The 12,099-nt window shown below is 43.7% G+C and overlaps 1 protein-coding gene across 1 annotated transcript in view; it reads right to left on the bottom strand.

The window, feature by feature from the left end:
* The window catches only part of NCKIPSD (NCK interacting protein with SH3 domain), a 94,923-nt gene that overhangs the window by 39,212 nt on the left and 43,612 nt on the right, over window positions 1–12,099 (bottom strand). Inside the window, exons 4-5 of the mRNA XM_039481641.1 lie at window positions 6,834–6,921; window positions 3,665–4,293 (exon numbers count right to left, since the gene is read on the bottom strand). Of these exons, the coding sequence (XP_039337575.1) occupies window positions 3,665–4,293; window positions 6,834–6,921 (717 nt within the window). The remainder of the gene's footprint in view (window positions 1–3,664; window positions 4,294–6,833; window positions 6,922–12,099) is intronic.

Below are 12,099 nucleotides of genomic sequence, written 5' to 3'. Positions count from 1 at the left end.
ATACAAAGCTTGAAATGAGCATGAGATTTACTATGGAGTTCACTGATGCTTTAATCAATGATGTCTCACTTTACTTAAAAAAAGAGACAGAATCCCCCCATGGATAAGTGTCTCTACTGTATGAAATGAAAGGAGAGGCTCCAAAGAGTTTTATGAAGTGTTTTAAAAAATATGCCCTTGCCTTAAAGCTGAAAGCTGAGCCACAGCCCTGTACATTGTGTCAGTTTGTAAATAAAATCCCCTTGGGAACATGGAATGTTCTGGTATAATCAAGGATATAAACTTATAATGATAATTATTTTGGGGCTTGTCCACATACAAAAGTTGTATTGTTTTAACTATACTGGTATAACGCAAGCAGTACAACCCCGGCTACAACTAGTTATACAAGTACAAAGTTGCCAGTCCTACACAGTAATGTGAATAAGCTCTACCAATATAAGGGACCTCTGTATCAGTATAACTACATCACACTAGGAGATGTACTGGCATAACTAAAAAAAAATCCTCCTCCCAACCAAAATAGTTGTACTAGTACAAAAACTGTGTGTGTGTAAACCAGACCTTGGTGTCTACCCTCAGAGAAATACTGCTGAAGATACACTGATAGACTACATTTCTCTGGACAGGGGCAGTGTCTTTTGTTCCTTGTACAATACCAAGTACAAAATGCAAATACATTGCCCCCCCTCCAATGAATTACAAAATTTAATCTCATGTTCCCTAGGATCTAGCCACAGCTATAAAACAGACGAGGGATCCTACTTTCAGGAACTTGGTACACAGTCTTCACTTTCACAACCAACAAAGTTGGTGATTCTTTGCAGAAATAGAAAAAAAATCTGTTTTCTCAGAGCACGATAAAGCTCAAAGTATTTTTAGAGGGTTGTTCAGGGTCCAAGGGAAAGGAAATTGAGCAAGGATTCATACAGCTCGGGCCAAATCCAGAACATCTGCACGATACATCAGTTACAAATTATTTCTGAATCTAGATCAGACATATAAGTATATTATTATTGAGTTTGAAAACAATTACCCGATAGGTTGTGGCCACAAAAATGTGAGCTGTTATGATTACTTATGGGTGATCTTTTCAATGTAGATAATTAACTGGATTATGATTTGATCTAAATTTTAAATACCAGTAGTTTTGGACATCTGAACATCTCTGAACAATTCACTAATTTTGCCATCAGCAATGGAACTGTAATCTTAGATGTTTATAAGGAATGTAGAATGTACTCCTTGTATTTAACAAGTGGGAGCTAAATTTATTATCCCTCCATTCAAAGGTAAGGGCTGCCTAGACACTTGTCTGTTTCAATGACTACTGCAAGATGCAGTCTTCTTATTTTTGTTTGTGCATGTATGTAATCGAGTGAGGTGGTGAGGGCTTGGAATTAGTTTATTAGGCATGAGTTGAAGATGGTGATATTACTCAAATGGCTTGGGAATTATTCCCTAAATGGGTTAAAAGAGGGCTGAAGAATATATTGTGGAACAGCCCAGTATAGAGAGCAATAGAGAAACTTTGTCTCGGGGAAAACTATTTGAATCTTTACGGTCCTGATGGGAAGACCAACCAAAGAGCCTAAAAAGGTGCAAAGTAAGTTTAGTGTATTCTGTGGTCACAAAAAATAAGGTGATTATTTGTTACAGCCACACATGTTGCATAACTGTGCATAGAATTACTGTATAGGGGTAAGTGTAACACTGTTGGAGAAAAAAAGTGGGTTTATGCACAGAAGTTCTTTATAAACATCTGTTCATTAGTCATGGTTCTATTTTCCCCCATTTACAGATGTTGCATTGATATTTGTTCCACTACTTGCAGAAAATAACTGCCACTCTTTAAAAAGGATCTGTACCACAATAACTTTTCTCCAGTCCTGTGCTATCTCCATGTTTTTAAAAAAACTCTCAGAGAACCAACTGTTAATGGCTCAAGTTCTTTGGCTAATTCTCTTATGATGTTGGCATGCACAGTACCCAGGTCATATGACTAATATATTTACTTCAACTCATCCCTAAGTTATCCCCTAGCTGCTGCCCAGAACTAGAGCACCAACTCCTATCTCTCCCCTACACAGGTACCGTATAGCAATGTCACTATTCCATTTATGCCCCCCAGATCAGTCTTCATTATTTAGTATAAATCCCATCCCATTTTTCTTATTTTTCATTAGTTCTCTAATATTTCTCAGTTATTCACCACATGCTGAATGTTCACCAGTTGAGCAAAGCAAAAGCTTTGCCTCTGCTCTTTCCTATCTAGGTTTAAAACACTGCTAACCAGCCCCACAAATTCTGATCGCAGGGTACCCAAAGTCAGACCTCATCCGAAAAAGCCTCAGTGCATCTCAAGCCTTCCTGAATCTCACACACTGGTTTCTAACGCGTTTCCTTCAGTTTTCACTCACACTGGGCACCATAAAACTCTTTGATCTTTTCAGTTGACCAAACTGATCTTCAGTTCTCTTCCTGGATACTGAAAGTCATTCTTGTGCCTATCAGATCCCAACTCCCTCATGTTGTAGGTTCCCACATAAAGGATTTGGGTATTTCTATGTAAGGAGATCCACCATCCGGGAGGCAGCATGCTCTCCAATGGCTTGTGTCTAGTCACACATGGCCAAGACACAGAATGACTCATCAGTAATGCTTGCTGAACCTTCCGTGTTGGCAGTTCCCTTTGATTGCTTGCTTCGCCCTCACTAGTCAGGATACCTGTCCTCAGACTTGCCTCAATCTTATCCTCTCATTCATGGTTAGAAGAATGCTGAATTCAGAACTTCTGCTGAAAGTTTCCATGCATTTGAAAAATCCAGCAAACGCTTGCAGTTTAGGAAGAAGTGATTCAGTGGTGGGCAACGGGGAGGCTAATACAACACACTTGCAGCCACTAGTTCTCTCTCCTTCATCCCTGTGGCAGTCACAGTATGGGAAATAAACTCCATGGAGAAATGCTCCACCACCATCTCCTTCTCCTCTAGGAGAGCAGCCAGTTTATACTTTGTCCATATGTAGCCATCCCCAGCTTCATAAAGAAACAGGACCAAAGTACAATTCCCCAGAGTGCATTGGATCCTGCTGTATTTGTGCCCATTGACATCTTACTGTTAGCACTACCCTCTAGATCTAGAAACTCTATCCCCCCAGCTCTGCTCCTACCAACTCACCTGTTTGTTGTTAGTGTCGCAGGACCCAAACTGTTAATCCTCCATCCCTTCATATGTAGTCTCCTGTAATGCCCAGCTCCTCTCCAGCCTACGCACAGTGCTTCTAGAACCCAAGCTGATCACCAAACAGATCTCAATACCAGCTTCTTCTTTTCATTCACTTATTCCCCCCCAAGAGTCAGTTCTTACTTTCACAGCCTGTCTGGAATAATATCCTGCACAATGTACCAGACTACCATTTCCCTGCTTGTCGCTAGCTAAACCTACTTGGGTTATTTTTTCCTAACTCACTCACTTCTCCCTGAAACCCCCTCACCTCCGTTCATTCACTCACTCATCTTATTTTAATTTGGACTCGTCTCTTCTCACTTAATTTGGCCTCTGAGCTCCAGGAGCAAACTGCAGAATATTACTTCAATCACATTTTAATATTTTGCCCAGTCCCTGTATGGTGCCCTTTTGCCAGAGCTCAGCATTTCCTTTACCTTACTTTCCACCAATGAGATGAGGATCTGCTCCATGATGTTATTGGTTGCTGGGATGGAGCTCTGAATGTGGCCAATCACTACACCGATAGCAACCCGTGACAGCTCATAGCTGAGGTGGGTGTTCCTGCGCACCAGCTCGATCAGTTCAGCACCTATTGTCTTTGGCACAGACACTGCCTGGCTGCTGGATTCTGGTGCCAACAGCTCCAAAGTAGCTGCCTTCTTATCATCAAGGCAAAGAGAGTTGAAGGCTTCTAAGCCCCCGGATGGGGCTGGAGCAGTCGTCTTGACTTGCAGATTCTTCTCCCCATCCATAGGGAGAGACCTCTGACCTGCTGTTTCAACAGGAGGTCCTGGGGCAGCCCTCTTGGTCTGGGGAGATTTGGTTGCACCACCCTTTGTTGAAGTCCCATGCTTCAGGTGGGCTGAAGGGCTAACATCCAAGCTGTGTGATATTGTGGTGTGGGCACTCCTTCTGGGGACAGGGGGAGGGGTGTTGGTGGGGCTGGAAGTGGCCGTTGGGAGAGCTGTTTCTGATGCAGTGGAACCAGTGTACAAGGTATCCAAGGAAGTTGTACTTATAGAGGAGGCACTGGAAATGGACCCAGAGGTGATTTCAACAGCATCTGAAAAGGAACAATTAAAAGGCCTTAGCAACAGCATCAAAGAAAAAGAAAAACAAATTGCCGCAGCAGAGTCCATTAAGCAGCTCATTGTGCATGCTACCAAAGCGGTTTAACTTCTCTTCCTGGCTCACTCATCTCAACGCAAAATTGTATTAGGTCTCTCTTGAGCATTCCAGTAAAATAACCTCTTCAGGAAGGGGAAGAAAGCTGTTCTGTAGAGATTCTCTTCAAAAGGCTCACTGAAACTAGGAGAGAGGAGTCTTTTTTCCCCTGGTTTAGACAATAACTTCCCCCTCCTCCCCCAAATATACTGCATGCATGTAGCCAGTACTTTGATTGATGTATCTGAAAATTTCCAGGTACATAAGATTACTCATTGCGGCAAGCCTCTCCCTTCTTCTGTAAAGATCCTTCCCTGCAGCACTAACTGTACGCTCTGCTTGGCGTCAACAGCAAGAAAAAAGCATTTGGCTGACAGGAACGTGTTGTCCACTTTCTGCACTCTAGGTAATCGGATTATAAACCTGTTAGCTCATACTGCCCTTTCCCAGCCAGTACAGGAGTACCTGCTAGAGTATATTTCTGAGTGCTTTCTCCTGTCTAGTTTTGGCTAACTCTAGCAATGGTACTTATACCACTTCTCTAGGGAAACACTAGTCCACTGTCTGACCAACCTTACTGCTAGGATGTTTTTCCGAACATCTAGCCTAAATTTTTCATTACTCATATACTTTGTCCCATAACGTGTAAAAATGGGGCTGCCAACACCCAACCTCTCATAGCTTGGCCAGGAAGATAGTTACTTGGGTAAAAAGTGGCATCAATCAGCTACTTTCTGTGAATCCCAAATGAAGATATTTGAGATCTGTAGGAGAGGAAAAATTCTGATTTAGGAACACCTTGATTCCCAAGGATTCTGATTTTGCATGCTGCATGAACGTACCCCCAGCCATTCACTGCTCCTTATTGACTCCTGCTTATCCATAGAAAATAAATCTCCTCCTTAGGCAACGAACACCCTCCCAAACTGAAGAGGCAGAGCTTCTCTTGGGCCAAAGGGCCAGTCACCTCTGGAAGAGCCTTCTGTTTTTCTGCTAGCCCTGGGTGATGTTTTGGTAATCTCACAATCTTACTCCCAAGTCGAAAGCCAGAACACGAGTTGCATATCCGTGGCTAAGAAGCCCATCAGTAGGCCTCTATGAATAAGGCAATAGTGGGATTGGCTACTCCAACTGTTCAGGCCAAAAACATGTGGGGCTGAATAAGAGCTCACATCTCCCATGGAGATCTCTACCATTCTTCATTTTCCTCCTCCTCCTCCTGAAGACGATCATCCACGTACTTCCAGTAGATTTAATTAAATCAAGGGAACAGATAATGGATTCAAGAGAATCATTCCCAAGGGTAGAACCTCTCATTACTATAGTGTGGAATGGCTCAGTACCATGAAGCAGGTTGCTGCCTGTTCCAAACTTCAATGAACTGCCCAGAATGTGACAGATCTGTCCTGCACCCTGCAAGCTCATTTACAGGGCATTAACAAATCCCGGACTGAGTTTGGGGAGAGTGACCCATCGCGACAATGTAACAGTATGAGCACAATGTAGCACTGGGGCAATACACAACCACCACAATATGAACTGTGTCACAACGAAATAACTTTCACTCCCCGCTCCTCTACCTCATAGGTCTAACCTCTAAAGGTTGCAAATCAATTTTTTTGCTTAGTATTGGCCCAGTAGCACTCCACTGATCAGTACTGCAAGTTCTCACTACCAACACAGTTACTGTGCTTGCAGCACATGCACCTCTGATCTTCTCTGGGTTAGGGAGTGAAGACACCACACTCCTGTCTTTTGCACAGGCAAGCCACCAACTATGCAAAAGTCTGACTGATGTGGCCATTATACGACCAAAGAGGTAGATGGACAGTTATCAAAAAGCTTTTATTTAACGGACCCTTTCCTCATTGCATTAATAGTGAGTGCCCCCTGGTGATCTAATGGCATCATCACATCCAGATTGGAAAAAAAACAAAACAAATTCTCATGCTGTTTTGTTGAAAGATCCCTATGATACTCCTGAGAGAAAACTTATACAAGGACCACAAAACTCAGGTTATATGCTTGTCAAAAAAACTATACAACCAAGCAGAACAAATATTCTAAAGCTTCTTCTGCAAACACTGTCTTCCCCCAAAATTAATCAGCTTAGGAAGTCCAGAGAACACCAAGCCCAGCATCCAATGCACCCACAGTTGCTGGGAGAAGCAGCCACAGGTGCCAGTCAGCCACAAATCATGCTTTAGGACTAGGGAAGGGCATAGGGAAACACTAGTCCCCAACACTGGAGTTTTAGGATTAAAATTGTGATGGAAATTTCAGCCCAGAGTCACCTGAGCAGAAATCCAAGAGATGCTTTTCTGAGGTGCAGACCAAAACCAGCCAGAATTGCTGCTACCATTACACATCTTCCTATATTTTAGTTCAGTGTTGTCTGCCTCTTGCCCAACATAAAAAAAAAAAAAAGCTTTTCCTTACTTCTAATGGGTGCTTCCATCTGAGCATTCTTGCGTTTCTCTGGTGGCGGGGGTGTGACAGGAGCAGCACGTCGGGGCTGTGGCGGGATCTAAAAGGGAACATTTTAGAGCAATCAAAGGAGGTTGACAGTAAAGATACACTTCCTATTATAAAACCTTTGTGTGTGTGTTAATTTGTCCTTAATATCTTTATGGAATGATGAGAGAGATGTAATAGGCGGCTTCCTGCAAGAACAAAGCAGAAACTCTGAAACCTTGCTTTATTCCCTCCCCTTGACAGGAAAAGCAGCCCTTGTTTAATTGCTATGTTCAGCAGCACACAGTATGTGTGTCACATAGACCTGTCAAGCATTTACTCTTTTCTCATTCCAGATGCAATCCCACACGTTCACTATGACTTTACAGTGATCTCAACAGCCCCACAGAGGCAGCAAACAGTGTGCATATTTAAACACGCTTTTGGAGAGATCCATTACATCAGCTACAAATATCCTTGCAGAAAGACAAAGCCAAGGACTGGAGCTACGTAAATTCCTTCTTAATTCATACTTCCATAGCAATTTCTTACACAGAGAGTGAGAAACCAGGGCTAGAGTAGCTGTGTTGCCACAACCCCTGTATTGTTCCCTGCTGCAAGAAGTTTCAACTAGAGAGCTTCACAAAACTCCCTACAGCTAGTACTTCCCACCTAATTCTCTCCTCCTGACAATGGAATAACGGTGGAATAACGGTGATTCCTCACGACTCCTAAATTCTCACCTTTTCTTATGGATACAGGGACCTCACCACGATTAACCATATCTTTATTGCTTAGCATTTGCATGACTGCAGTTTGCTCCATGTAAGATTACGACCCCAGACCAGTGGAAAACTGCAGCCAGCATTGAAAATAGCAGCCAACTTAAGTGGTGTTTCCCTCAAGGAAGGGCATTGCACCAGAACTCACTGAACTGCACAGGCTAATCTCCATGTGGAAACTAAAGATGTAGTTTTGGACCTACAAAGACATATATTGTTTGGGGCCTGACTGCCTGAAAGATGCCTCTATCCTTATGTGATACTGCAATGGCTGCACTCAGGAGAAGTGCTCACACTGGAATCCTCGGATCAGACAGCAGGCATTGGTGCCAGGGTCTCAGTGCGGTGCACTAGACTCCAGCTTGGTCCCACAGAGCCCTGATGTGACAACAATGAGGCCATGCTACAATACTAATTTTTTCCAGGCTTCCTCTTTAATGGTATTTGGGAGGAGAGGATTTTATATTGATGGGCTGGGAAGAAGGCTGCCTTTTTTGATATACTGAATTTCTGTGTGTTTTATAACGCCTGTAAAGCAAACAGTGGGGCCAAGAATTCAAAATCATGAACCAGGCTCTCCAAAAATAAGGAGATTTTAAGAGATAAGTTTTAGTTTCTTTTTACTCAGCTTGCTTATGAGCCAACTGGGGACACACGTTCAAAGTTTTTCTCTGCAACCATGAGGCCCAGAAACTTGTGTTCCAAATGAAACCTGAGATACTCCCATAACATGACTCCTCCATCAGCTAGAGCTTTATGAAAATGTCGCAAGACTTGCAATGTAATTGCGAAAGTTGGCAATGCTGCCCTGAACAAGGCTTGTTAGAAATCTGAATGAATAAGAGCCCCAAATAGTATACAAAGCTCTAACAGGACTACAGTGGCATAGGGCTAACCACAACCTGGCCCCACCATGCTCCATCTCAATTGCAGCACTAGGAGCACATCCCCAGCAACATTAGCAGCTTCAAGAACACAAAGATTGCTCTTCTTGGAAAGTCTATCTCTGAAGGCTAATAGTGACACCATTCTTAAAGAAACTGCTTTGCCAGATAGATCACCGCAATGCACTCCACACAGGCTGCTCTACTTGGAAGTCCCAGCTGCCTGCTCAATGATGTTTCATTTCACCTGTGCTCTGCAATCTGTAATGGCTTTTTTCTTCTCTGGGTTCAATTAAGTTGTCAGCCTTACCCTCTAAAGAGTAAACTAATAAGGTTCTGGTTACTTCAGACATAACCCCTCTCCTCATACAACACAGTGAAAGTGGAGATCAAATGGAAGCACTCAAGCTTCTGCTTAAGCAGAAAGGAGGTTTTGGTTTGGAAGCAGATTCTTCTCAATGAAAGATTCTTGACTGTGGAATCGGCTTTCTCCCTCTCAGTTCAGGGCCTGAATTTACTAAGGTCCAGACCATGCTGCTGCAGGTTGAAGGCTTGTTTCTCAAGGCACAACTGGCCAGAATCCAGCACCACACCTACTTGCCTTTTAAAAATTATTAGTCTTTGGCCCTAAGAGACTGCACAGCTGTGAGAGGCACAATTAGAACAGAGGAGGCCTCTGTAAAATGCTGGCAGAAGGCCCTCCCAGGCTCTTGTAAGTGCAGCTGTGCTAAGGTCAGCCCCATCTTTATAGCCATGAAGCTGCTTAGCTCACCACAATCACACTTACATAAGAGGTAGGTTTTGGCAACCTGCTTCAGTTAGTTTATAAGATCAGCATGCCACTATTTGGGGGCAGCAAGGGAAAGAGCTCATTCTAGGACACTTCACTGGCTCCACTGACCCTACCAAATTTGCCACATATTTGACCCCTACTATTATAGAGTAGCGTTTGTACAGCAGTCAAAGTGTCATGGAACATAACCTATACATGGAGCTCTGGAAATCTTTCCTGACAGCGGAAGGAAAGAAAAAGTGATTTCTGCAGCATCTAACCTTTGTTTTAAGGTTATCTTTAAAAAATAAGCCTTGAGTCCTCACAGCTGTGAGGGGAATGTGAACAAGGCAGGGCCATCTTCCTGAATGTGCAAAGAGAATACCCGGCACCTCTGCTGTTTGGCAAAGCTGTGAGCAGCAGCAGAGGTGCTGGGTGTTCTCTCTGCACACTCAGGAAGATGACCCCGCTGTGACAGACTCCCCTGCCTTGATCACATTTGAAAGGCTTACCTTCACAACTGTGAGTACTGTTAAGTGGGCAGCAGTGAGAGTTTCACTGATACCCCTTTAATTCTGAATAACTCAGTGAAAGGTGTCAATAATCAGGTGGATTCATGTTGCTGATGGGTGGCAAAGCTGTGAACAGCAACACAGGAAGGATTCCAAATGAGAGGAGTCTGGAAGAGGGATAGAACAGTAGATACACTTCCCTTCTCACTCCCGTACCCACTGGGCACCAAGAAGCTGAGTGGGTTAGGGAAGGCAGACCCACACCAACAGTCAAGGTGACAGCCCCTTCCCGTCCAGCAGCCAGTGAGAAGAGGCTGAGCAAGAGGCTTCAGATTGATCTGACACCTGCTATATGGAGACTTATATTAAAAAAATGCCTCCAGGCAGGGCCCACGCAGACCCCTGTAAGATTCTCAGCTGGCCCCCTCTTCTCAGGAGCTGGGGGGGGGTGGGCTGGGCTGGACTTCTCTGCAAGGGTGAGGGACTCCCAACTCCATTCATTCCTGACCTTTTCTGTGTCCATCACTTCCTTCCTTCCAGATACATGCAGGATTTTTCTCTGGCCAGAGAGGGCAAGAGTGCTGCAGGAACTAATCAATGCTTCTCCAAGCACTGCCTGGGAAGAGAAGGGGGCACTGGAGACTGAAACTCCTATCCCACAAGGCTGGGTAGTAAGAGATCAAGATTGATCCTCAAACTCCAAAGCTTAGAAGTTGTGCTGTTCTCAGCAGTTCTTGTACTTATTTTTAAACAAGTATAATATACTCCTTTAGCAAAGTTTTGCTAGGATGGACACTACTGTATATAACAAAACCTCGAAGAGCAGGAGCACAATTAGTTTATACCCAGGAAAGTAGCTTGCTGAGCATAAACAAATAGCGGGTTTTATAACTCTTCCAGTTTCTAAGGCTTCAAACCTTCCCTATTGTGTCAGGTAGTCAAAATTAAATGGGAAAAAAAACTTCAATAAGGGAGAGTTAAGGTTGCTTGGTGGTAGCTCGTGCCCTTCTAAAATGTTGAATTTAGCTATACTCAGACTTCTGAAAACCAAGAAATGCAGAATTAAAGTAAACAGCCACATAACCTTAACTCTGCCCCCTGGAGCTAGCAACAGCCACTGGGAATTATCTGTATGAACTGCAGCTGCCTTGACCGTGTTGAGTGTAGTTGTATTGAATGACAGCGGAATAGGCTGGAGCAGATTGGAAGAATGGCGACTGTAATATGAGGAGATCTGGGTCTGAGTCCCTCCCATGTGTGTTATCAAAAGAGAGAAGTGCACGCGTACCCTGAGGTTCCTGTCTGCATTATTTCAATACAGAATTGTGTAGGCTGTTGGTAGCAGGGTACTAGGGCCTTCTTGCCATGGGTACTGGCAGTAGTGAAGTGGATATGAGAGCAGACTGTGGAGTTAATGCTGGTTAGGCTTAGGTGGCATCCCGTGTGCAAGTGTGAAGGGATTATAAAAGAGTAGGAAGTGGTTCTTAAATGTTAGAAGTGTGGTATTCTGTCCAGAGAGTAGACTCAGTGTTTGAGGGTAGGGAGAGTGCAAGTAGCACCTGTCCACTACAGTGAAAAGGCAATGGGAGGGTGTGTGTTAGGGTTATCAGGCCATAACTCTGCCCTTATATGAGTTAAAGTTATGTGGGCATTTACCTTAACTCTGTATTTCCTTGTTTTCAGACGTTTGCATTTTGCTCAACTTGACGTTCTGGAAGGGCACAAGCTATGGCCAGGCAACCTTAACTCCACGTTAAAGTGTTTTGCCATTTAATTTCCTCATTTTTTAAATAGAGAATTGTTTGTTTTTAGGAGTTAATGGTCATTTAGACAGTTGTAGTTCTCAACTATGTTCACAGCTGATATGCTACTGTGGCTAGGTAATAACTGAAAGATCTAGCTTTTCTACAGTGCTTTTCATCACCACATCTCAAAGAGCTTTACATCACTATCCATATTTTACAGCTGGGAAACTGAGGCACGGAGCAGTGGAAGAGCTAGGAAGAGACCAGTCCAGTGGTCTTCCTACTAGACCACACAACTGCTGTGAGATTCTTCAATGCTCCTTCCCTCTCTTGCACATTTTGTTACAGTGGGCTGGGGATAATCGCCATGCTCGGAGATGTTTGCAACGTGTAGTTACCAACAGGGCCAGTGAGAGAAATCTCATCCTGACTTTTGTCCCAAAACCATGCCAATTTCATTACATGATGGTTACAGTAACTTTAACCAAGTGAGAAAAAGAGACTGGGGTGTGTGTCTCTTGTTCTCTGCTCCTGCCCCACCAATCCCCGCAACATG

Source organism: Mauremys reevesii, linkage group 7, assembly GCF_016161935.1.
Source record: "Mauremys reevesii isolate NIE-2019 linkage group 7, ASM1616193v1, whole genome shotgun sequence".
NCBI classification, from domain to species: domain Eukaryota; kingdom Metazoa; phylum Chordata; order Testudines; family Geoemydidae; genus Mauremys; species Mauremys reevesii.
This window is presented reverse-complemented; position numbering and strand designations above follow the sequence as displayed.